This window comes from Haematobia irritans, chromosome 2, assembly GCF_050003625.1.
Source record: "Haematobia irritans isolate KBUSLIRL chromosome 2, ASM5000362v1, whole genome shotgun sequence".
NCBI lineage: Eukaryota > Metazoa > Arthropoda > Insecta > Diptera > Muscidae > Haematobia > Haematobia irritans.
In genome coordinates this window covers 70,124,987-70,151,133 of record NC_134398.1, presented here as the reverse complement: position 1 = coordinate 70,151,133, position 26,147 = coordinate 70,124,987, and the positions used below count along the sequence as shown (strand labels likewise).

Genomic DNA, 26,147 nt, shown 5'->3' with positions numbered 1-26,147 from the left:
GGTGACATTTACGAGTCTGTGGTAGCGATGAGGATGAAATGGAACTTTGAAATGCTGGCAGGGCAGCTAATCGCTTTTAAAAATTGTTAATATATGTTCCAAATATTCCTCAAATAAATTGTTTATTATTTACAGACCTTTTAAAACTTTTACGCACACAATGATTGTAATAAATTAAATATTTGCTGCCAAAATATGCTTTTGACAACCCTGTTATTTTCATTAGAGGCGCGTACCAGCTTACGAAATTGAACGCTACCGAAAATTTCGTTAGCATAAATAGCAATGCATTTCTTATGGGAATGAAATTTTTCGCTAGAGGTGCATACCGGCCTTTAAACTGAAAAGGTGTTACATTTGAAAAACTCTCATCCTGTGTTCATTGGGTTTCGATAAATTAGTCACAATAGATTTATATTGTGAATCGAAGAAGCGTCACATTATCAAAATAAATAACATAGACCAATAAAATATAGAGACATACCTTGATAATTCACCATGGTTTTGTTTATTTGCAGTGCGCAGTCATTCCACTCAATTGCGCAGTCAAGTGACTCAATTTCTTTTTGGAAAACGAGAATAACCGTATAAATTAATCAATTTGCATTACAAAAAAGGTGTTAATGAATAGTATTTTATAAACTTTCTCAATATTTGGTGTTTCAACGAGAGAACAAAGGAAAGAAAACAAATTAAAGCCAAATTAAAAAATCACTCAATTGCAGACGAAAAAGAGCCCTCTACGGTGTGCAGACAAACTACAGCGCTGTGAATTCACTTGAGATGTCTATACCTTCCTTGGTCTACGTAAATAAATAAATAAAATACAATCTGGCAACATCGACGCGACTTGCACCAAAGATAATTGAGAAGATGCAGTCTTGTCATAACAAAACTAAAGCACCAGAGGACTCTGCCAACAAAATATCATAAAGTTTGCGTCGACGTGTCTCTCAAATGTACTGCCGTTTGCGTCGGAAAATATCATAACATTTGTGTTTTTCATAAATTTCTGAATAAAGACCCACAAAAGCAATACCAAAACGATTGTAGAAAATTAAAATAAAACGTATGTGTATTTTAAAGCGAATATTCATTATGGTTTTATGTGAATATTGCCGTTTTGAATTTATTCCTGGGCAGAGCTACTTTGGAAAAAATTGACAAATAAAACAATTTTTTTCTCATAGCCCTCTACACCTTGACATTTGTTTTCTCTTTATAAGAGCACAATGCTCAATCTTGTTATACTCAATTATCTTTGCTTGCACTGATGATGCGCTTTACAAAATATCAGTTATTCCGGACGGAATGTCGGTGTTTGTAAGGAATCTTATAGTGTGTCGGATAGATGCGACTTGTCGGCGATGACTAAATAATCGGTAAATGTGTTATCGATCCCATAAACATGCAGCAGTATCGATTATGCCTTCGGACTTAACTTATAATGTGCACAACATATGGGATATGTTCGACACGAGCACTGTCGTCCGGAATAACTGATAGTCTGTAAAGCACATGAGATGTTCTGGACAGAACACGAGTGCAACGATGTTCTGGATAGCCCATACAAATGTTGCATACAGCCCTTTTATTAAAAGTCCACAAATAAAAATGCAGACGATAATATTTGTAGCATACCTTGTCAAAACTTGCCCTAAATCTATTTGCATTTGGAATGATCCAACATTTCAACAACGGTGGCGCTTTTAGGACCAAATCTGGATAGCCTCGAATGTGTCCCGAAATCAAAAAAAAAAGTTAGCGGGGAAGTACCGACCTCAATCTACAAAATCTGGTAATATATGCACCATATGTTTTCATCTAAATGTCAAAATCATATGGCTTTCAAATCAATCACGTAAATATCGAAAATAATGCGAAAGTTGGCGAAGGCGCAATATTTTAAGCGGAGTACTTATAAAAGGAATACTGTATAAAACCATAGAAATGAAGATGTATTCCACTCTCTTGTTGAAGCCACGAATCATACGCCTAGCTCATATATGGCAACAGCGGCAATTGCACGTAATAGAGACAAGGACAAAGTTAAAACGAATACTGGCTTCTGGGACTTTGTCCAGTCTTGCTGGCCAACAGAAATACTCCTTAGAGAGAGAATATGCCATTAGATTGTTCGGCAGTGATAAAGAGAGTAATGTAAATAAAGAGGATGGAGAGTTCGCAAATTCGGGGGAGGAAGTTGATGAATTTCCTCAGAACCTTAAACACTTGATGATGTACAACGATGAGGATGATATAATAAAGAAATTGAATGCATGTGAAACTTCCAAACAGGTATTAATTGCGTAGAGGGATTACTTTAGGGTTTTATGAAAAAAAATTCCGGAGAGAGCGTATAAAAGCTTGAAAATAAGCGTAACACTGTGTTTGGCACTCGTATATCCCTTTCCGACCTATAGCCGATCCACGTGATAAATTTTCCTACATTTTTGAATTCTGTTATTTATGTGTACATAGAACATTTTATTAATTTTAATAAATTTTCTTCAGTTTGATCCTTACCTCTTCCACTAATTTTTACAAATGCGCAAAGTACACTGCCGAAACTACAAAATTAATATGAAAAACAAATATTTATAACGGTTCTTCACATTCTTAGACAAAGAGAGAGCATACACAATTACTTTTTTGCCGCTCTTATCGCAGTACTTCATATATTAAAGAAATTATAGAGACAAACTTACCCGCACAATTGTGCGTACACGGTCGGAAAGGGATATATAAAAGTCTTCTTCGGTATATCTCCTATACTTTACAAGATGTTAATGTAAATATGGAGAAAAAGCAAAACTTACAATGACACCAAGGTCAGATTGAATAATAAACAAAGTTAAGTTTTTATTGAGCCTTTGGAGGGCTATGTCTCAAACCGAAACCACAATTATGGAATCTAACTTAAATTGCTCTGAAATTATATGTGCATTTGTTTCAATAAAGTTGTATTAATGTTTTCGAACATAATTTTCATATTAATAAATTCTACAATAATTCGTATTTTCAGTTATTATATGTCATAGAAGATAAAAATTTGCGTATAAACAAGGAGCATATGGTACAAGCAGTTATTCTGCATTGGGTGTTTTTCGGTCGGCAAAATGAAAGAGATTACAACAAAAAATTAACAGATAAGTTCTTATATTTACTTGGCGATCATATTGAAAATTTAAATATGAATGAATTATGTACATGTTACTTGTACTTACGTAAAATGGATGTAGATAATTATCAAACGGTGATGAAAGACCTACTTATGAATGCTTTGAGTGTGGTTGAAAACTCAAACGAAGTAGTAAGCCTTTCGGCTTTGTCTCGTTTGGTTGTAGCCATCAATACTGGGAGGAATTTTTTTACTCCAATGTTGTGTGCAAATTTTATGAGGCATCTACACCACCATATTCTAGATTGTAATGATGAGGATAAAGCCCGTATGATTGCCATTTGTATGATGAACCTCCAACCCCTGATTAGCACTGAGTTTATGTCTCTATTTAAGACTAAAGTACAAAATCTTTTGAACAATGGACAGTTCTCGAAACCAAAGACTATAATAAAAATACTTAATATGCTTAATATGGCCATATGGTCCAATAACCACGTACCTCTTATAAAGGATTTGTTATTAACGTTGAAACCTTTGATAAAACAAATGGATGCAAATGAACTGAAAACTATAAGTCGCATATATCAGTATCACTTAGAACCGGCCTGCATGCACGAACCACTATCGGAATCATTGGAAGAGTTGTTAGCAACACACATGTCACCTGAAACCCTAGCATGCTATGTCCCTTTTTCGCAGCCTAACAAAAGAAACACATTGACAAATGCATTTAAAGCCCTTTTGTCATCTGCTGATAGTTGGGTACAACCAAATGCTACAGGTTACCTATTTTCAACATTAAGAGGCTTAAAAATTTCCGACTCAAAAATGTGTAATGCATATTGGAATGGAGTGTTACGTGAAATAGATAATGCATCCGACAACGAAAATCACACATCATTCCTTAAACACTGCCATCGGTACATGAATTTCAATAATAATCTTGGTGGAACATATCGTCATATACCTTTAGAAAAGAGATTAAGTCAATTGTGTATGAGGGCCATTGAGCATGATATTGCGGGCAGAATACCTCAAAAATTTGCACGCCTGGCGTCGTTTGTATTCGCTTATGGTCATACTCCTTACAGTTGGAAAAAATACCCGAATATTTTGCTCTCGAAAATTATAACAATGACAGATCAGTTTACCCCGATGGATTGCTTCCTTATAAGTCGCGGTTTGCGAATATCTTTAGAAATGAGGTAACTGATGATGTGTAATTTATTGATATATTAGTAATAGATATTAAACAATGGTTTCTCCAGACAATCACACATACATTTTATAAATATTTGCAACATTTTCAGGTATCGTTTTCAAGTACCTCAATTGGTAAACATGCAGTTAGCAACAATAGATACAATTTTGAGTAATTGTGCCGAGCGGTTTTTGAACGACAACCAATTGACCGTAATGGATCTCAATGTGCTAGTACGAATGTTAATAAACAGAAAAAGTAAGTTAATCATGAATGAATTGTATAAAAAATTCGATAAATATATTTGTTACTTTCAGGTCTCCAAAACAGCGTAGTATACCATAAAACATTGCAAAGATATAAAGAAATACAAAGCCAGGACTTGAACTCGCGATGCATTAAAGACATGGCCTATAATTTTTTGGCGACAAACTATTTTGTGCCCGAAATATTAGAAAATATGTTTAAATATCTACAAAACAATCACGAACATATTTTGGGCGAAACTGTAGAAAAAATATTATCGTGCACATATAACTTGGGTTATACACCACAATCATCTGAACCACTTGAGTATGCGGGATTAATTTTATTAAGGTATGTATTATTAAGGTATCTAAAGGCTTTGAGTTTCCAATGAACGAAGAAGTAATACCAAGAGGAAAATGACGTATGCCACTACTGTATTAACGAAGGACATTTGGTAAGAAACTTCAGGAAGTGTATTGGTAACGGTAAACCAGCAAGGTATAACTCTGAAGATGTGAAATATTCACCTTATCAAATTGTTGAAATAATTCGTTCGGGCTGTCACTTTAACCTAAATTAACCTATCACACTCGACTGAATAGTCTAAGTGAGCCTGAAACTTAATCGGGCTGCCACTTTAAACTTAACTAAATCATGAAAAGAGGTATTCAGATTAGAGGTGTGCACGTGACACGAAATTGTCGTGACTCACGAAAATTTTCGTGACTCACGCGTGAGTCACGCTCATGGCAACGGCGTGAGTGTGCGTGATTAACAAACCAAAATGTCGTGCGTGAGCGTGAGTCACGTAAATATTATTTTCGTGAGTGTGCGTGAGTAAAGATTTACGCTCACGAAAATATTCCCGCTCACCAACATAAAACGCTTAAGAGTTAAATTCATTTACAATTTTAGTGACACCTGGGATGTTAAGAGTGTAATAACGATTTTAATAGTGTTCATGTTTTCAGACACGTCGCTAAGGTAAATTACTCAAAAAGTTTTTCGTGAGTCACGACATTTTTCGTGAGTCACGATATTTTTCGTGAGTCACGGTATTTTTCGTGAGTACAAATTTTCTTTTCGTGAGAGTGCATGAGCGTGAGTCCTACCAAACAATATCGAGCGTGAGTAAGATTTTTCCGTCGTGAGTGTGCGTGAGCGTGAGTAAAATATTACTCACGTGCACACCTCTAATTCAGATGCATCTTTGTGTAAGAACAACGCGTTTATGCGTCAATTTTCGAAATTGTCAAGTCCGAAATATTCCCCAATAGAATTGCAAATGGGTGCTTTTTTGAAGGTTTTGCAGAAGTCATAAAAATTTATATTCTAATGCCCCAAATTGAAGATATCAAACCGCACCGCTGAGTTATGTTTATAAAAAAAGTAATGGAATGCAAGCGCGCTTAGCCGAGGTAGAGATTCAGGGGGAAACATCAATATCCCAGTAGTTTCACCCAAAGTAAAATTTTTCTTTTGTCATATCACAAAATGCATTAAAATAGGATAGTTGATACAACAATTAGCAAAGTTGAGTTTGGATCATTAAACCAATGGAATAATTATTCGAAGGGGTATTCAATAACGTCCATTCGAGCTCGATATTAAATGTATTGACAACTCTTGAATGTTGGCCAAGGAATACTTAGGCTTTTAGACCAACTTCTAACGATGCGATATATTTCAGCCACACTAGGACAAGCGAACATACAAAGGTATGTGAACAGAGGCACTCCCCAAGGAGGAGCTCTAGCAATCAGGAGAAAATTCCCATCCACAATTAGAGATATTATACAAAGAGCCCTCCGGATGACTGAGAAATGGACGAAAGCGAAGGATATTGGGGTAAACCTTGCAAAGACAGAACTAGTCATGTACTGCAAAGAACGCAAAATTCCCACGGTTAAGCCCTATCTACTGAGGGCATATTGAAATTTCCTTTGGTAAGTGTGCAAAAGACCTTGGGGTTATTTTGGACAAGAAGCTGAAATTTTAGATTAATATTGAAGAAATGGCGAGAAAAGCCATGGTAGCTTTGTACTCGTGCAAAAGGCAATAGGGAAAAAGTGGGGACTAAAACCAAAAATTGTGCATTGGCAATACACGGCAGTGGTTAGATCGATAATGCTATATGGTGTTGTGGTCTGATGGCCGGCACTTCAGTAGCCGACAAGTTTAGATAAAGTTCAGCGTATGGCGTGCTTGTGCCTCTCAGGCGCATTCAGTAAGACAGGAACAGATTCCCTTAATGTCGTGCTGCATCTATTGCCTTTATACATTTTCGCCAAACAATCAGCTGCAACAACGGCAGTGCGGTTGCGTGAGCTATCGCTATGGACGAAAAAAGGATGCGGTCACAGACGTCAAGTATCACTTCTAATATCTGCTATAACGGGTCGCTGCCTGATAGGCAAGTTTGTAAACACTATTGGCGTGCAATTAAAATAAAATAAATAAATAAAATTTCGTATTATATATTGTTGTGGTTCGGAAAATAAAGATTGAGAAAATTTTTGCGTTTTGCGAATTCCTAAAACAGAACAGGGGGGGGGGGGGGTAATAAAATAAGTCTCCCTCGAAATATGCAAAAATGAATTTTTAGTTAATACTGTTATTGATTTGATACTATTATTGATCTACTTTTAGAGACTTCAATTACATGAGCGGACTGTCTTTAGTGCAAGCATGTTTATCTCTTTGTTATTATAAAAATATTCCTGAGGAATTAATAAATAAAGTATTCTGTGTAAAATTTATACAGCGCGTCGAAGACGAAATTCAAATGTGCTATTCAAAGGTAAATTTGATGGTTATATTAGTATTATTTATTTATTTTTGTTATTTATATACTTTTAGGCTACGTATCCGAAAAGGGTACTAAATATTGTAATGCAGCTTAATCGTAGCGTTTGTTTAGATTTCCCCGAGGCAAATGTTCCTTGGTTTCAGCAAAACTTTATTGAAGCCCAAATGAGTAAAAGTTAGTACGCGCGATAAAATTTAATTGGTATACTAATTTAAAACATACATTTACAGAGCACATCGTTGAAACACCCTTTAGTTCTAATGTTAAAAACTTATTGACCTCAGTATTGAAGGACGAATCCTATTTTCGATGCAATCATACAACTCCGTATGGATACCAGGTAATATTCAAATAATTTACAGTACAAATGTTATTTTCATCTTTATATTTATAAGAAACTATAATGTGAAAAATAAATCACAAAAGCAATAACTATATATATGCGGCAAAATAGTCATACGATCAACCCAAGTTTGTTTTAGAATACATTTTTTTTATCATCATAAAAAGTTTGTAATAACCCATTCACATTAGGCTCGATCTACTAAAAATGGGTTTGAAATCCCTTTCTTATAAGGCAAAGGACAGTTGAAATCTAGTTATAGTGGATTTTGGAAGTGTAATGTGAATGAGGTAGGTTATGGGTTGATAAAACTCGGGACTTCACAATTGACTACTTTCAACTTTGAAATTTACTTATTCATATCCTTATAAAAAATTTCTGTTTTAGATTGATTTTGTGATAAATTTCGATAAAGACAGAAAACCTATTCAGTCTCCTGCGGAAACCACGATGTTGGATCGCATAACAAAGTAAGTTTAAAACATTAGAAAATAATAAGATAAAGTATCCAATCCAAAATTGTGGCGTGTTTCATATACATAATACATTTATATTTCGTAGAGTTGCTATACTGCTCTTAAGACTCGATTCGTACTGTGCAAATGATTTGAATGCATTACGAGGACCAGATATTCTTAAAATAAAGCATTTGGAAATGATGGGTTATAAAGTACTGCATATAAATGAACACGATTGGAATACAAAATATATGAACGCACCTGGAGCTAAAAGGAAGTATCTCAAATGTCTATTACAAATTGCAAACTAAATGAAGAGATTAAAATAAGTTCCAAATTAGTTATTTTTAAAATTCCCAACATTAGAGTTAGGTTTAGAATTCCAGGATTTATTTTGCAGGCTATAGTGTACATGTACATATACACAGGTATATACAATATATATCCTGGTACTAAAACCAAATCGCCATCTAATTTGTTGGTGTCACATGAAACGCAAATAAATTCCGATTGGTTTGAGAATTACATGTTTATTATATTAAATTTGTTAAATACATTTGTAATAAGTTTTTTTTTATTGCTAGTAATAAAAAAGTTTGTATATATAACATATCATCTGGAATTATTTTTCAACATTATAATGATTCACACAATTTGGATTTATCTTGTGCACCATTCGTAAGCGGTGTTAAACATTACTTGCCAAGGGCTTGATTTAGACTTGACATTGAAACCAGGTGATACATATGGCCATTGGTACATGGAATGGCAACGTTCAGGATGGGGCATTAAAGCCAAATGACGTCCATCTGTTGAGCATAGACCAGCTATGCCCTCAGTACTTCCATTGGGATTCATAGGATATATTTCTGTTTGTTTGCCATCGTCATCGACGTAATGGAGAGCAACACATTTTTGTTTCTTTAGATTATCCAATATTTTCTTATCGCGGAATGAAAAACGGCCTTCCCCATGGGCTACCCAACAGCCTAGTACGGCATCCTTTAATTTACTTAACATCATGGCTTTACTGTCGGCAATGCGTACTGTTGACCAACGGCATTCAAAGCGTTCCGAACGGTTATGCAGTAATGCGACATCTGGTTTTGATATTACATCTTGATTGGCGGACTCATTCGATGATGAACCTACCCAACCTATTAAACTCATTAATTGACAACCATTACAAATACCAAGTGAAAAAGTGTCATGTCGTTTTCGGAAAGCTTGGAATTGTGGTACCAATAGTTTACTAAACATGATATTAGCTGCCCAACCCTTTGCCGAGCCCAATGTGTCAGCATAACTGAAGCCACCAGGAAATACCAAGCCACGGTATTGATCCAAATTCGTTTTACCTTTTACAATAGGAACATTAGTTTAACGTTATATTCTTATCTAAAATAGATGCACTTACCATATAGAAGATCTGACATAGTTACATCATGCACTTCAAAGTTTGCCTTCATTAGGGATGCTATCATTTCGCGGTCACTATTTACACCCTCCTCACGCAAAACAGCCACAGGTATGGATTTTGCAGATCGTTTTAAGACATACTCTGAACTTAAATCAACTGTTGAGCATTTATAAGTGGGACCAGTTCGGAAATCCAAAGAGTTATATTCTTCTATAGCGCAATCGACATTGGCTTGTAACTTTTCCAACTCGAAGCTAATGCGTTCCCATTGTTTGTACAAAGATTTCACAGTGTCATTCAACAATAGTTTGCCGTTTGAAGACACTTTAATAGATTTGTCCAATCCATAGCCATTCGTGGAACCAATAAAGAAATTCGGTACTCCCATATCGGTAAATTTGTTTTGTACTTCCTTCAGATTTTTATTGTCGACTTCCAAAACCCAGCCACATTCTTCGGCATAAAGAACTGCCAATTCTGGGGCTGTTCTTGCAGCAGCATCAACATTTTGAAGGGGAATTTGTGTAAGAGCATTTGTCAAATCAACATGTAAACCAGAGAGACCACCAAATGCCATTTCGAGTACGCAAACAATTAAGCCTCCTTCACTTATATCGTGACCAGCCAATAATTTGGATTGACCCAAAAGTTCTTGGGTTACATTGAAAGCATTAACCAAAACTTGGGTGTTTAGTAGATTGGGACATTCGTTACCCTGTTGCCGGAAAGCTTGTGCCAAAGCGCTACCACCTAGGCGATACCTATTTTCAATGTTTATCCACAATAACGATGTCTCTTTGCCGAGTGCGGGGCCTTTCAAATCTGGAGTTATTTTTACTCTAACATCGGGGCAAGGAGCATATGTAGATATAACTAAAGTGCCAGGGGATTTAATAGTTTCATTTCCCACTTTTGCCGCCATAGACAATGAGTCTTTACCACCATCGACTGCAATGCGAAGTTCTTTCATAATAGCGCACATTTCTCTACATGCATCAAACATGCGAGCACCCTCTCCAGGCAGTTTGGCGGCCCACATCCAATTGCCAGAGCATTTAACATCAGCCAATTCCGTTATTTTTACAAACACCAAATTAGACAGAGCTTCCGCAACACTCATGCGAGCCATAGCACCTGCATCTAATAGTCCCTTGATCGGTTGCGTACCCAATGATGTTGCTAGACCCTCCATACCGAAATGAGATACGGTTACCAAACCATAATCAGCCAAAGGCGTGTGTAAAGGCCCTACACATTGTTGTTGTGCAATAAGCCCAGTCACACATCGATCCACCTTATTGGTTAAATAACGCTTACTACCCACAGAAACCAAGCTGAGAACCAACTCTAAACTTTTACCCAAATTGAAATTCTCTGCAAATTGCAATGGCGCCAAATTACTCGTCAGACGTTGCAATTGGTATTCGCGCTTGGGCATGTCTCCTAAGACATATTTCAACTCCAAATCAAAAGGCATAGGTCCCAAGTTCATGCGATCAAATGCAGGATTTAAGGCTTTATCAAAATCTGCTTCACTTTCGATTAGAGTAACACGGCCATCTCCAGTTACTACACCAACAAAACTAATTTGGCAGCGTTCTCTTTGGCATATACCCTCCAAAAGTTTCCTATCCTCCGGTTTGCATAAAATTGCATTATTTTCTTGATATTCAGCACCCCACAACTCTAATGCATTTATTGTAGGATCTCCCAATTGAAACTCCTTGGAGAAGATAACAGCTCCTGCGAAACCCGGTTCTACAAGCTCCTTTAGAACGTTACCGTTACCACCGGCACCCTAGTAAAATGAAATATAATTCGAAATAATGGGATATTTGTATTTGAAAAAAGAAAACATTATAAGGTAACTGTACCTGATCGTGAATTGCCATTATAGGATTACGATCGCCCATTTCAATACACGCCCTCACAACACGATTTAATTTGTTCTCCATTTCAGCGTCACCTCTTTGCACAGCATTGAAGTCCAATGATGAGTCATTGGATCCTTGTATTTCAACAGAGCTTGCAGCACCACCGCCAACACCAATGCGATATACAGGACCTCCAATTTTAGCCAGCAACATTCCTATAAACAAAAAATCAATGAATAGAACACAACAGACTAATATGTATTTAAAAGTTTACCTCTTTTAGGATCGAATTTTTCTCGCATGGTTGCTTCCATAGTACCCATGCCACCGCTAAACATAATAGGCTTGACATATTCATCACGTTCGCCCTGAACATTTGTCAGACCGTAAGAATGTACAAAACCAGTAATCACGGGTTCGCCAAATTTGTTACCATAATCGGAGGCACCATTACTAGCCTCGATAAGTATTTTCAGAGGTTTAGCGAACGAAGAAGGATATTGGTAATTTACATTCTCATAAGGTTGTGGAAAACCGGGGATGTTTAAGCAGCCCACACTGTAGCCTGCGGTTCCTGCAATGGGTACGCCACCACGACCCACACCTTGTACATCTCTAAAATGTTAGGCTCTCATTATCTACATGAAAGTCTAAGGGTGAACCTATAAAAAATACTCACCTTAACCGACCACCCGTTCCAGTTGTGGCCCCGCTAAATGGAGCTACTGCCGTAGGCATGTTATGTGTTTCAGCTGTAAAAATCAAATCATTGTCTACCTTTGCTAAGGTCATAGGACCGGGACCATCAAATATTTGGGGCCTTATGGTTATATGGTTAAATCCTCGTATAGCGCTACTATTATCACTGAACTTGATCGTGTTATTTTGATTTGTATTGGCCTGAGTACCCATAATCATACGTATTAGAGACTGTGGCTGTTCCACACCATCAACAATCATTTTTCCGCGGAAAAACCAATGGCGCGAATGCTCACTATTACTCTGAGCACAATCAAATAACTCAACAGTTGTGGGATTTCTTTTGAGAATATTCTTGAAGAGATTTGTATAATGATCTAAGTCCCAATCTCCAAAGGCGAGGCCAAGTTTAGCATTCACTTCTTCAAGAGCTTTCCGTCCTTTTTCCATGACAGGCACTTTATACCAGGACTCCTGTGATTGAGGCAATTGCTCATTGAAACTATTCACAGGTAAATTGTCCACTGTGTATCTGCATTCTGTCATACGATCTCCTAATAAATCCACTAGTTGATCAATACTTGGTTGCTTTCCTGAAAAGCCTATTAAATAACGTTCAGAACTTTCTAGACGTATAACTTCGGACAAGCCGACATTTTGGCAAATGTTGACGCAATTCGTTGAAAACGGCGTTGAGAAATTGAAGCGTGGCCCGATCTCAATCAGAACAGATGTATTATTTTCTTTAGGCAGAGAGGACTTTTCACTTAGACTTGTTTCGTCCGCTTGGGGATGTTTCAACAACCATTTTAGTATCGTTTTCGCTTTCTGGTCTACGTTATTTGTGGTAATTTCTACGTGGTAGCACTTTTCGATTTGTAGAGTGGTAATATTAGAAAAATTCTGAAATTATATTAATAAATTTATTGGTATATGCATACATAAAAAAATGATTTCTCTTAATTTTTATTAAAATAAACTTAGTCTCGTAACATAGATACAGGATAGCAGGCTAAATAGAAAAAGGTACAAGTTTACTAATCTCTATCTTATAACCAGTATTGATCTATCTTATGTTAAAAATGAGATCTTAGCCAAACATGTACAACCTATGTCAATAGATTTTCACCAAATCTATTGACATAGGTTGTACATGTTTGGCTTTGCGGCTATAGTTTCATTAATCGGAATATATGGATGCGATATCTACATAAATCGAATACCTACAAATGGACATAGCTAAAAAGAATCAGAAAGTTGTACTGATATCATTTGACATACTCCTTTGCGATCTCTATCTCTGGTTTGCTCCTTATAAGGAGTATATAGGAAACCAAATATATAGGAAACGATAAATAAAGTTCGTTAATGGTAAATAGATTTGTTAAAGCGCCATTTGCAAATTCTTGCTTCGAACACAGTACCTATACATTTGATCTCGGCAGATAAGAACACTATCTTTACTATTCTATATGTAATACCCTTCCTAATATATATGTTTTGCATTTTTTGTGGCTTTTTAATCAGAATTGTTCTTATCAATATTTTTAAGATTTAGTTATTATGGAAACATACTATCCCCCGCCAGAATGATGTAAATGTTCTAAGGGGTCCGAAAGGGATTACTAGAATTAATCTAAAAATAAGGCACGTGTTTATAATAAATTTTTCGAGTACGAGATAGGTATAGAACAACTTTCAATATTGATTACATAGGCTAAAGTGGCAGCCCGATTTGATTCAGGCTATTCAGTCCATTGTGATAAATAAACACTAAAAAATGAAAAGGCCATGGAAATGTTGAGATTATCATTGAAAACAATCATTGAATTTGTATATATGTTTATCAGATATTTTATTTTAAAGTATTTATATTTAATGTTATATGATTTTCTCAGTATGACAATCATATCTTTGATACGTTCATAACAAACCAATTTTTTCCTAGACCCTAGAAGCACGGTCAGGTTCAGATGGTATATATATTTAAATAGATATGTATTTCCCCCGGGAATAATTTTTATTTGCTTAATTTAATTTAATTTTATTTTTATTACATTTAAGTTTTCTCTTCATGTGCCTTAAGCTTTGCAAAATTCAGTAGTATATTCTAAGTAGAGTGAATAATTTTATATTTTCTCTAGCCGTATGCAAAAGTTTTTTACTTTTATTCAGTATTATGAGATGTAATATAGTTTTATTTGGCCTGTTTCGGCTTTTTATATTACGTTGTTGAATAAATAAGTAAAATAAATAATTGTTCAAAGCTTTGCTAAAACCTTATCACATTACACTTCCAAAAAAGGGATTACAAATCGACTTTTAGTAAATTTCGAGCCTTTTTTAAATTATGTAAGTTATTATAATGCTTCAATAAAATCATTAAAACTTTCAGGATTTTCAAATGCATCGTAGATATATCAATGTCTCTGCCTATAGAAAATCATGTTTAAGAACAGGTTTGATCCTGTTCGAAGGATTATACCACGTGTAAATAATTTATTCCAAGCAGTGTAGTTCGAGAAGCAAGACTGGTGGTCCGCATACATGTAAGGTAACAAAAATTATCTCAAAAATGTCACTCACCCCACTCAATTGTTTCAGAATTCCCATTCGATGAACTTCATCGGATGCGTCAGTGGTATAGAACCGTATTATAGCCATTATTTATTCGTATTTAACTGCAGAGATACTCCGATATTTGAACGGTGTGACCAATGGTCGCCTGCAAACTGGTGAATTGATTTTGGAAAATATGGTTCACCACTAACAAGACAAATAATCCACAGTGTCTATGCCTTTATAAGATGGAAGTGTTTTATTGTGTGAGTGCATTTATAAATGCATCCACTCACATCATTCAAGCTTACTTGTTGCCAATGTTTTTAATATTTTGCTCCTTACTGGCTAGGGGGTTATCTGTACTTGCAATCACACTGATACACCGCCGTAAATACTTCCCATGCACTTTCCAAAACAAGTGATGGTTGATGGGGGGATGGGGTTATAATGGGTAAGCACAATATTTGTGGCGATTGACGTATATATGGAAGCTATCAATTAGTCTCGGCTTGAGCTTTCTGCATACAGCATTTTCATTGAAATGATAAGAATTTGCAATTAATCGCCTCATTTTGACGCCATTAAAAGAAATGTGGACTTACTCTTCATATCGATGTAATTCCTCTATAACTTTTTTTTTTGTATTTCGAAGTGCTCTAGTTTATTTCTTTTGTAAATAATCCAACTATTCCACCGGCAAGCCCACACACGTGTTTGCTTCACGTCAATGTGCAACTGGTTTGACTGCGATCGATCATTTACTCTCCGAATCTCTTTTGTGAATATTTTTCATTTACTCTCCGAATCTCTTTTGTGAATATTTTCAAGTTCTCTCACTGGATAGAATTGACAGTAGCTGATCCTTTAGTAAAACATGTTAAAACAAAGTACGTTTTTAGGCGCGTCGTGTTTTGATGGCTATTAAACGTTAATAGACAAAAAAAAACATGGCCTGAACTTTCGTGCACCTCGGCGGATGAGGATAATTAATTTATACCATATGTACATACCTCAAGAATCTCCCTGAAGTACTCGTTTTTGGAAGAACACGGATAAAAAATTTACATCTCATTGCAGTATTAACCTGGCTTATGGTGTATGAATAACAATGCTATCGCTTTACCAAAGTACAAAAAATAGTAAAAAATGAGCAAGTACAGGAATAGGAATCTAACAATTGTTTTAAAAACGAAATCATATAGGCAGCACGAAGTAGTTTTGTAGAGGTACATAAATCTCTCAGCTGACTCTTTAACATGTTTATGGCACACAAGAACTAGGTAACATTTCTTCGAAAGAATGTTTGATTTATCAGCAACGGAAAATTAATTGTATTGTAATTATTGGTTAAGAAAGCGTTTGAGCTATGATCATGTGATCTAAAAGGTTTAAGAAAGAAAAAGATGACATTTCCTTTGTAAGGCATTTTATTATTTATATTCGAAATCACGAAAATGATAGTATCAATCACAGATTAATTAGAAATAAATATATTCATTAAAAATTAATTGATATCATTCAATAAATTCTTTAATTGATTCAATTAAAAATTTTCTTTGCATTTGGGTAAATATTTAATGAATAATATGCCTATATAAAAACTAATCATTTCCGACCAAATTTTTCAATTTTAAATATTTTTGTATAATCAAATTGGCGAATATGCTCGTTACTCTGTTGCGAGATCTAGGTATAATGTTGAGTCAAAGGCTTGTTATAAGCGTTATATTGAAAGGGTCATCGAAGATACGAAGGGATGGCGTATATTTTTATGGAGATAGCTACATTGCGGATTGCTTTGCAGACTGCTTTGAGTTGGTTATACCCATACGATATTCAGTCATTTGGACGAGTGGACGTTCATCCCTGAGGAGTTGATCCTTCTTCTAGTGTAGTTTTTTCTGGGGGTATGTCTCTTCCATTGACATGGCTTTTTAATAGTTCATTGAGTTTTGATTACTTCCCTCTTAGATGGAGAAGCTCTTTTGTTAGCGATTCCTCTTCATTGAGTTCCAACGTTCCAATTACGCCTATCCGAAGAATGTATATTGATTTTAATTCACTCTATCAACTTATTGATATTAACATTAGTAGTGATGTGATTAAACGTATTAAACATATTTAAATACCTAGGTTAGGTTAGGTATAGTGGCAGTCCGATATTTCATGCTCACTTAGACAATTCAGTCCATTGTGATACCACAGTGGTGAACTTATAACTGAGTGCTCCCGATTCTATGTTAAGCTCCATGACAAGGGACCTCCTTTTTATAGCCGAGTCTGAAGCGCATTTCACATTGCAGTGAAACCATTTAGAGAAGCTTTGAAACACACACGCTGAAAAACTTTTTGGTGTTTGAACCAATGACCCTGAATATGCAAGGCGGGTATGCTAACCATTGTACCACGGTGGTTCCCACTTAAATACTTATATGTATATTAACCAGTTGAGTCCTTCTCTCTGTAGCTGGCTACAACCTTTTACTTCATCACCACCATGTTCCGGAATATGGTGTGTACGCTACCCCTACAGAAGGGGCGGGAAAGTGGGCGTTGGGTCCATTTAAAAAAACAAGTGAAAACTTTCAATAACTTCGTTAACTGAGTTAATTTTTTGATTTGAGTAAAAACTTATTTGTATCAGTTAAGTTTTTAAGTGATTACGCTTTAAGCTTCTATTTTTTAATTGGAAATATTTTGGTGATATTTGTGTTACCACAGAATTTTGTAGCATGTCGAAATATCTTTCACAGACCCTATATAATACATATGTATATTTTTGATCAGTTTCATTTTCACAGTCAAGTTGGAAGATAGACAATTATCTGATATAAGCTCCACATGTAAACCGATCATCAGGTTTGACCTCGTGTGGGAAGAATGCGTAAATTCGACCAAAATGTAATGTCTTAAGGTAAGTATAGTACTTCGGGTATTCCACCGAAGGCCAAAATTAGAAGTATAAAAAATGTATATGACGTCGATTATATTTCTATAAAATTCATGGATTAAAAAGTTTCAGAGCATTATTTGCGAAACATTTCATATTTCTAAATTCATTGATTCAAAAAGTAACCGTGGAAAAAGGGTGGTTTTCGCAGCGCAAATCGGACTAGTTTTTCCTGGTCCCAAATATTGTAGGAGGAATTGTTGCAGTCCACTTTTGGTATAGCGTCTACATAGAACAATCTCTTCACGCTAGCCCCTGAAAATCTAGAAACCACAATTTATAACCGACCGTAAGGCTACGCGAACTCCTCCATATACATCCCAGTGTTTTATTTGCCTTCACAATGTCCCCAAAAACGAGGGACGGTAAAGAGATATGGAGAAGGATAATGAGTTTCGCCCCATTTCCCAGCATTTTTTCATTACATGTTCTAATATCCAAGTTTATAAGCAAGTTTTGTATATATAGCGAATTGTGACTAACTTACATTTCATTTCAGTTTTTAAAATAAAAAATAATTTGTTTTCTATATTTATTTATATTTTCTGGTCTTAACTTAAATCCAAGTTACGGAATTTGTCGAAATCATAAAACCCAGCTCGTACTTGCCTTCCACCAAAGAAACGGCCATTAAGATCCACCACAGCTTTTTAAAAATGTATTATTTTGACATTAAATTATGTTAATGGAATATACAGACATACCTTTTATCGCACTTTCCATTCGTTTGAATTCAACAAAAATTTTAACAGCATCTTCAGGTGTGGTTCCAAATGCTTCATGTATTAAAACTTTGTTAACATCTCCATACTTGGTATTACATTCATCTTTAACTTCAGGTTCCAATTCATCATCAACGTCCCCAGGCCCAACCATATTCTTTGCAATTTCGGGATTTTAATATAAGTGGCTATGTCATTAAATATTTCATTAAAAAATGTAACATACCCTTAATAAAACAACTTTGCTAGGTGCTTTCATTATCTCGGTTATACTGGGATTGGAGTCTGATTCAGTAGATGGTAAAGAACTGGCTGCTGGCAATGCTGGCGGTGCCATGTTTGCAATTGGAACAGGTACTGCGTTATTACCACTTGTCACAGCGGGTTGTGGTGGAGGTAAGAACACATCGCGCTCATGTATAATACGACCGCCACGTTTCGATGTCTTTTCCACTTGCAAAGCCATAGACATGCCCTGCTCTTGCTTGCCCAATCCTTGACCATCTTTGAATCCATACTTGGCCATAATTTTTGCGGCCACAGAAGTCGCAGAGTAGGGTATTGTAACATTTGATGATGGATCACCGTCATTTGCGATTGAAATTTCTTGTAACGAAGGTGGGGGAGCAATAGTAACACCGCCTTTACTAGATCCGGGTGGTGCCTGCGATGGAGGACTATATCGGTCTTCATCGGCAACGCGCTGTCCAAACCCACTAAATTTAACAGGGGGAGATTCTCGGTTTCGAGAATTTCGCCTATTACGTTTTCTATCCCTATCTCTATCGCCGCGAGTATTTCGATCACTTCTATCTCGTTCTTCACGTCCTTTTTCTTTAACATTGTTCTTCTTTTCTTTTAACTTTTCATATTCGTTTGGCCACGATGGATCATATTCGTCAACGAAATCCCAATCATCTGTTTTAATGTTTTCCAAAGATGGCACAAGAGACTGTGCTTGAATGATTGGTTTACTGTCAGCTGTCTTGATAGAAGCTTCCTCGGATGATTGCAACTTTTTAGACTTCAAATTGACAACCGGCGCCATTAGCTGAAATAATTACGAATAGTATATATGAAAGAAATACAGGTATACAATTAATAGCATACCACTGGTTTTTTTGCCGTCTCCCTGGGTTTGGGTAGGCCCGCTTTCTTAATAGCTAACTGTGTTTGCAACATTTTTATTCCAGAAGACCATCCATCTATTTGGGACGCTTTTGGCTTTGTATCTATATCATCATATAAATCCATTTTTCTTAATTTTAATTACTTTCTGCAAGTTTAAAAATAAAGTTATTAATATTATCAACAACACCGAACAACTATATTCTTTTGCGAAGACACCTTTACACCTTTACATTCGCCACAGTGCTGCCAAGTATTATTTATACCTTCCCCCCTTCCCCCTAAATACTATATAAACCACTAATTTGCTCTTGATTTTTTTAAACAGCGCCATATATGAATGTAATGCGCTTTACAGATTATAAGTTATTCCGGACGACAGTGCTCGTGTCGAACATATCCCATATATTGTGCACATTATCAGTTAAGTCCGAAGGCACTGTAAGATTCTTTACAAACACCGACATTCCGTGCGGAATAACTGATAGTCTGTAAAGCGCATTATACGGACGACAGTGCTCGTGTTTGAACATATCCCAGATATTGGCCACACTATAAGTTATGCTCGAATGTGCCGTCTAGATTTTGGCCAATAATTGGGATATGTGCGACACGAACACTGTCGTCAGGATAAACTTACAGCATGTTTCTGTATGTCGATCGAGCTCTGTCGATCGAATGAAATGGAAACAAACAGCTGAATTTACAACCATAAATCAGTTGTTTCTAGGTATTTCAGTCGATCGAGAGGGCTCGATCGACATACAGAAACAGGCTGTTATAGTCTGTTTCATAGATGCCACACATGCTCGTTCCACCACATTATTTCGTATTGGATTTTGATTGGAATCCCTAACAAATGTCTTAAGAAAAAATGGCAGCACGCTAAAATATACCTTTGTGTATTTTTTGGTTTGTTGGCGAAGTTTATTAAATTTAAAAGCGCTCCAGCTGTATACAAAGGAGCGGTTCTAAGCAAAATTACATTTCAGGTGAATAGAAAGAAATATTTTTAATAGATTATTGTTTCATTAATAAATGTACTTTTATTTAAGCAATTCTTTAATTTTCCCTTATTGTCTACATTTATAAGCTATGCCTGAGACACTAGAGTTGACAGATGTTATACAAGAATATTTTGCTAAATTAAACCCTATAGCCGAACGTATTTATCATGATATCAATGATACGAAAATGAATTATGGAAAATTATGGGATAGTCTTAGTTCAAAAGAACAAAGCGACATAATTAATGATACTCTCATAAAACCGGAAATATCTTTACATTATTTTGATACACCCACTCCAAATTCTGCGAACAGTCAGACTTCAACAGATTCCTTAACTGCAATAGTTTTGAATGATTTTCACAAGCAAAAGAAAAACGATGATGGTAATAAGCCAAATCTTTCAACAAAACAGTTTGGTACAACGTTTAATACTGATGAATGCTATGCTTTTGATGGAAGGGATTTAAGAACATATTCAATACAACAGGTTGCTCTCAAGATAATTCATGATGAAGCTCTTGGAAGCTTCCGTGATGAATACTCTCGACCATTCAGTTACCGTACGAAATCCCAAATGAATCTAAATTTGTTTCAAGGCAATGCTACGGACTCAAAAGAGGTTGATAGATTTCAGTTGAATTCTTTGATAAAGGAGCCTGAACCCATGGATATGGAATCAAAGAAAGCGTTGCTTAACTACCAAAGACTACAGTGTGAATTGAAGAAAAGCTTGAACCAAAATTTAAAAAATTCCAGAACGGGAGACACACAAAAGAAGTCCAATGGCAGCATTAAACCTAGTAGCATATCTAGTCCACCGATAGAAGTGGAGAAGAACCGTAAGGGAGTAAAACACGATGCAGGTATTAGCAAAGATGAAAGGATAAACTCTACGAAATCAAAATCCAACAACAAATCGACATCTTCGATAATGCAGGTATTTTTAAATTCTAGTAATAGTTCGGCACAGGTATCCTCTAGCATTGTTAACTATGCTGTTTATACCGATTCATTTTTGGAAGGCGAAGAAAAAACGAATTTAATGCAGAATTGCGGGAGAAGCGAATTCATGTCCGCTTCATCGTCATCTGCAGCCACATCGGAAGACGATGAATACGATTGTAGAACCGACAAAGCTTTAGACTCGGAAGAAGTATTTCTCCTTGATAGGGACCTAAATATGCGCAAAGGATTTGATTTTCTTAACAATTGGTAATGAAAAAAATAAATATTAATATATGAGTGCTCATATAATTAGACACATACTAAGTAAAACATTTATCACCCGGAATAATATAATTATTACTTGAGTTGCCATGTAAAACACCAAATATGCTTACTTACTTGACAAAATTGTATAAAGGTTTAAGAGTAATCAGAATGTATCCTATAGAATATGACATAGTACACATTCTGAATATGAATATGTAGTCCAATTACTCTTTGTGGCATTGTTTTCGTATGTGTCTAGTTTAACAAAAACCATTTTGTTTACTTTCTTAACTAAATCTTTACAAAAAAACCCACTTGTTTCTTTCTTACCCACAATTATGTTAAAAATACCCTTCGTATTAAAATATATATATGTTCTTTTTACTTTCTTTGCGATCAGTACGATATCAATAATTTTCAAAAATAAGATACACCCATCGACTATGTATATCGCCCGACAATTTCAAAACAAAATTTAGTTTACTCCGAAATTTATTTTGAGCATTCCTTTGCTTGAAGTGGGGCGCGGTATATGGTAACTGAAATGCAAAGCTTTCACAATTATTAGAATACATATTACTTTGTTAAAAATTCAAAGTATTTTTAAACTATTTACTCTAAAGCAAATTAAAAGTCGTCCAATTGAAACGAAGCGATTGATTCCCACACGATTTCTAAAGTATTTAGATATGCTTGGTAAACTCATAAAAATAGGAATGCACCGGAAAAGCGTAGCGGATTAATTTTTTAAGTTTTCAAAAACTGCGCCATACACATATAAGTATAATAAGTTTGGGCAACATGAAATAATTCCAGCTGTAAATATAAGTTCAAAATCTGCCATTATATAATGATGATCTTAAAAAAATTGATTAAATTGAAATATAACTCCCAACGGGCCGCTTTTAATTATGGATATGGTCTATCTTTTTTGTTAGTCAAAAAAAAAAAAAAAAATACATATGAATACCAATGACATGTTATGATTTTGTTTGTATTGCTTTTATAGTATATATGTAATCTTGTAAGAAGTTTTTGCATTTCAGTTATCTGTGTATTTTTAGATATAAGAGACAAATATATTTATAGACTGATTATTACACTTACCGTTAGTATTGGTATTATATTCATTAAGGTAGATATACTTATCAAAGGCATCTATATTAAATACTTCCTAAATACGCATAGCACTTAAGTATCCTAAAATAATTACATGCGAAATGCCAAAAACGCACTGCAATTTTTGTAGTGTCATCTGTAACGTGAAAAATACTAGTTTTATGATACACAAAAACACTGAATAAATGACTTATCAAGAAATTACTATTTAGGTACTTTCAAGTCCAGATATATTAAATAAAACTATTTATATTCACACTTGTTCAATATGATATTTGCCCTCGATAATTGTGGTGGGTATGAGGTTTAATTTTTGTATTATTAAAATAAATCCTATATTTTGTTCTAAACAAATTCAAAAGCTCTTTGAAAAAACAAACCGTTTAATATTCTGTGCCCTGTATTGGATACGAAATTGAATAATACAAATTTTGTAGATACAAAATATCTACCTAATTGTAACATCACTGGATCGAAGATGGTTGAGAGGACGGTACTGAGCGGTGCGTGGTCAGATACATACAGATGCTACTCCGATTGCAACAGCACGATTGGAATTTTAAATGGCTCAACAATAATTCGAGAAAATACAAAGTGTAATAATCATGAATAGCCAGAGTGCAATGAAAGCAATATTGGAATACAAAAATATAATTAACGATTGCACCGAATACTGTAGGATTCACAACATATTAGATGTAGTCCATGGCGAGAATATTGTGGCCACAATCTTTTTGTCTATATAGCTTTTGCATATGGATGTTTCGTACTGCATTAGCAGATTAATTTTTCTACACCTAATATGGAAGCATACACAATTTTCTGATTCAATCACGAAATTAATTAATTAATTTATTTATTTATTTTATTCATTTATTTAATCAACCAACGCCCTATAGGACAACATGTTGATAGAATTTAGTACAATTCAGGAAAAATTGACTTAAAACTAACTATTAAACCTATACTAGCACACAATCTTTTAAAAAAAAATTAAGTATTATATACAAAAGATTGGTACAGCAAGAAAATCGATTGTCAGTATGATGGTCCTAGACAGATCATTCCATGTCTGAGAAATATAAAAGTAATTTGCGCTTGAATAATGAAGGATTAATTGAAAAATTTTTCAGTTGATGTGGCAGCGAATTCCATAATCTTGCCACTCGCACCGAGTATGACCGTTCAAGTACCAAATGGGAGAAATGCTCAAGAAGAACTTGAGTATTTCTACTGGTGGACAAAAAGGTGATAGAATTCACAAGATACAACGGAAGACCATACTTAACAATGCAGAAGAAGAAATATAAACACCTAAAACGTAAAAAATGTTCAAAGGAACAACCTAAAAACTGCGATGAAAAATGTTCATAGTTATCACAAGCGCGTCTCCCAAATACAAATCTCAAAATGCTATGATAACAAGTATTAAGTTTCCGTATATTTGGCAAGTTCGTGCCTGTATAAACCTCTAGGCCATACAATATGTTTGGCATAAGCAACGCATGCGCAAGCCTGTATCTTACATCTTCAGGCAAAATAACATTAAGACTATAAAGACGTCTAAGAGTCATATTCACCTTAGAACATACGTGAGATATATGAGTAGTAAAATTGAGGTCGCAATCAATTTCATATCCTAAACATGATACACATTCCAAGCAAGACACTTCAGTATTCTGAACAATTATTGATGGGGTGGAAGCAGATCCACGAGATCCATGGAAAACAGCACATTTAGTTTTGTCGACATTAATGCTTATCTTATTCACAACACACCAGTCACAGATCCGACCTATATCAGCATCCAAATCGCTGATGCAATCATGAACAGAGGCAGATGAAAAAAATAATTGAATGTCATCAACATATATAGTCAGTTCAGAATTCAAAATACAGTCACGAAGATCATTAACATAGAGCATAAATAAAATTGGACCAAGTATAGAACCCTGAGGTACACCGCAAAGTACCTCGCGGGTTGACGACACACGACCATTGGACAAAACAAACTTAATTATTTAATTGAAATGTCTTCAATCATAAAAATGATAGTATCAATCCCAGAATTAATAAGAAATAAAATATATACATACTTAATTAAAAAATTAATTGATTTCGGCACTTTCAATTGGTTCCATCGGAATTTCTGTTGGATTTTTCTTTACATTTGAGTCACAATTTAAATATTTCCTATTAAAATTTTCAATTATTTTTTTTTTAAAGGAGAATAGGAGTATTGTGAGAAGCGCCGTCTGAATCACGTCGGGGCTTCTCTAGTTTAGAGGAGCAGTATGTATAGTGGTTTAATGCTAATTTTGGTCGTTTCCTATTGTTCTTTTCATTTTATTTTTATGTCATATACTTCATTACTCATGACAGTAAGAACAACAGCGGTATCCGCACAGAATGTATATTGCGGTGGTGGTTAAGCTTACAAAAAGTAGAAAGGAATTATCGCAGGGCTAAAATTTGTCGTAGGAAAAACGATAAATTTCATTAAAATATGGTAGGAAATTAACTGCATAAATAGGAAACCACATGTTTGTGTAAGAATTATTTACGAGAGATATCGCTAAACATAATGTAGCACCAGTTAAAAATATCAATGGAGCAAAAGTTGGAAACAACTATTTTTTTTTTATCAATGGGGTGTTTCACATCTCTAAATGTGTTCATTTATACAAGCCGTTTTGAATGATATGTAAATACAAGGTCCCTTATAATTGAACTATTAAATATAATTCGGCACAGCTGATGGCTTCCATTACATGAACTTTAAGCATACACTATCGCGATTGTGACACAGAATAGTATACGTTTTTTGGGGTTCCAATGTAAGAAATGGAAATTTTCAAATGTAATACCAAAACTCCAGCAAAAAAATTATGTTCTTTCCAGTTCATTTGAGGTAATGTAAAAAATTTAATTTATAATTTAAAAATTTCTATATTTCGTCTGGTATAAAAGGAAACCAGGATAAGTAACATACAGGAAACTTCTAAACAACGTTTAAAAGGTGTGCCGATTCATTTCTCGTAGATTTTTTTAAGTATATAAAAATTTTTCGAATCAATCCTCAAAAAGCGTCATATATAAGGAATTCATGCGAAATCAATGCAACGGATACTTTAGTATAAATCTAATATTTATTTGAACTACTTGTATTTATTGGAACACTCAAAGAAAGTTTTAGTAATGTAAAACTTTCTTCTGAAACATTAGCTTGATTTAACAAACAAAAAATATTAATGGTAAATTGAATCA

At 35.0% G+C, this 26,147-nt stretch overlaps 4 protein-coding genes across 10 annotated transcripts; 2 read left to right on the top strand and 2 right to left on the bottom strand.

Moving 5' to 3' along the window:
• The first annotated feature begins 1,844 nt into the window (after window positions 1-1,844).
• Window positions 1,845-8,794, top strand: LOC142225468 (FAST kinase domain-containing protein 1, mitochondrial). Of its 4 annotated transcripts, none has more exons than XM_075295228.1 (9): window positions 1,846-2,298; window positions 3,026-4,329; window positions 4,435-4,583; window positions 4,643-4,922; window positions 7,224-7,374; window positions 7,434-7,557; window positions 7,614-7,723; window positions 8,114-8,196; window positions 8,288-8,794. In XM_075295228.1, the coding sequence occupies exons 1-9, from the start codon at window positions 1,951-1,953 to the stop codon at window positions 8,493-8,495; spliced, it is 2,757 nt and encodes a 918-aa protein (XP_075151343.1). In that variant the 5' UTR covers window positions 1,846-1,950; the 3' UTR covers window positions 8,496-8,794. The 4 variants fall into 4 exon arrangements, with proteins under 4 accessions (XP_075151344.1, XP_075151343.1, XP_075151346.1 ...); XM_075295231.1 differs by lacking the exon at window positions 1,846-2,298 and adding an exon at window positions 2,525-2,831; XM_075295230.1 differs by lacking the exon at window positions 1,846-2,298 and adding an exon at window positions 2,880-2,960.
• Window positions 8,689-15,479, bottom strand: Pfas (phosphoribosylformylglycinamidine synthase). The gene is made up of 7 exons (XM_075295227.1): window positions 15,342-15,479; window positions 14,764-15,257; window positions 12,158-13,080; window positions 11,753-12,093; window positions 11,479-11,693; window positions 9,602-11,402; window positions 8,689-9,542 (listed from the first exon to the last, which is right to left on the bottom strand). The coding sequence occupies exons 2-7, from the start codon at window positions 14,839-14,841 to the stop codon at window positions 8,845-8,847; spliced, it is 4,056 nt and encodes a 1,351-aa protein (XP_075151342.1). The 5' UTR covers window positions 14,842-15,257; window positions 15,342-15,479; the 3' UTR covers window positions 8,689-8,844.
• A 2,728-nt stretch (window positions 15,480-18,207) lies between these two features.
• Spf45 (splicing factor 45) lies at window positions 18,208-19,794 on the bottom strand. 3 transcript variants are annotated; one of them, XM_075295236.1, is made up of 5 exons: window positions 19,767-19,794; window positions 19,522-19,687; window positions 18,638-19,462; window positions 18,394-18,568; window positions 18,208-18,335 (listed from the first exon to the last, which is right to left on the bottom strand). In XM_075295236.1, exons 2-5 carry the CDS (start codon window positions 19,663-19,665, stop codon window positions 18,241-18,243), a joined length of 1,239 nt encoding a protein of 412 aa, XP_075151351.1. In that variant the 5' UTR covers window positions 19,666-19,687; window positions 19,767-19,794; the 3' UTR covers window positions 18,208-18,240. The 3 variants fall into 3 exon arrangements, with proteins under 3 accessions (XP_075151351.1, XP_075151350.1, XP_075151347.1); XM_075295235.1 differs by having other exon boundaries at window positions 19,759-19,776; XM_075295232.1 differs by lacking the exon at window positions 19,767-19,794 and having other exon boundaries at window positions 19,522-19,752.
• Window positions 19,795-20,385: 591 nt separating this feature from the next.
• Window positions 20,386-23,138, top strand: LOC142225466 (uncharacterized). Of its 2 annotated transcripts, none has more exons than XM_075295226.1 (2): window positions 20,386-20,531; window positions 20,633-23,138. In XM_075295226.1, exon 2 carries the CDS (start codon window positions 20,635-20,637, stop codon window positions 21,763-21,765), a length of 1,131 nt encoding a protein of 376 aa, XP_075151341.1. In that variant the 5' UTR covers window positions 20,386-20,531; window positions 20,633-20,634; the 3' UTR covers window positions 21,766-23,138. The 2 variants fall into 2 exon arrangements, with proteins under 2 accessions (XP_075151341.1, XP_075151340.1); XM_075295225.1 differs by having other exon boundaries at window positions 20,427-20,531; window positions 20,595-23,138.
• Window positions 23,139-26,147: the final 3,009 nt, after the last annotated feature.

Excerpts from the sequence above, each read along its gene's own strand:
- LOC142225466 (XM_075295226.1), top strand. The coding sequence starts at position 20,635 with ATGCCTGAGACACTAGAGTTGACAGATGTTATACAAGAATATTTTGCT.
- LOC142225468 (XM_075295228.1), top strand. The coding sequence starts at position 1,951 with ATGAAGATGTATTCCACTCTCTTGTTGAAGCCACGAATCATACGCCTA. Across the intron at positions 7,375-7,433 it reads TTCAAATGTGCTATTCAAAG|GCTACGTATCCGAAAAGGGT; the intron begins GTAAATTTGATG and ends ATATACTTTTAG. Across the intron at positions 8,197-8,287 it reads ATGTTGGATCGCATAACAAA|AGTTGCTATACTGCTCTTAA; the intron begins GTAAGTTTAAAA and ends TATATTTCGTAG.
- Spf45 (XM_075295236.1), bottom strand. The coding sequence starts at position 19,665 with ATGGATTTATATGATGATATAGATACAAAGCCAAAAGCGTCCCAAATA. Across the intron at positions 19,463-19,521 it reads AGACGGCAAAAAAACCAGTG|CTAATGGCGCCGGTTGTCAA; the intron begins GTATGCTATTAA and ends TAATTATTTCAG. Across the intron at positions 18,336-18,393 it reads AATGGAAAGTGCGATAAAAG|CTGTGGTGGATCTTAATGGC; the intron begins GTATGTCTGTAT and ends ATTTTTAAAAAG.
- Pfas (XM_075295227.1), bottom strand. The coding sequence starts at position 14,841 with ATGGCTATAATACGGTTCTATACCACTGACGCATCCGATGAAGTTCAT. Across the intron at positions 13,081-14,763 it reads TTCTGAAACAATTGAGTGGG|AATTTTTCTAATATTACCAC; the intron begins GTGAGTGACATT and ends ATATAATTTCAG. Across the intron at positions 9,543-9,601 it reads TATGTCAGATCTTCTATATG|GTAAAACGAATTTGGATCAA; the intron begins GTAAGTGCATCT and ends CTATTGTAAAAG.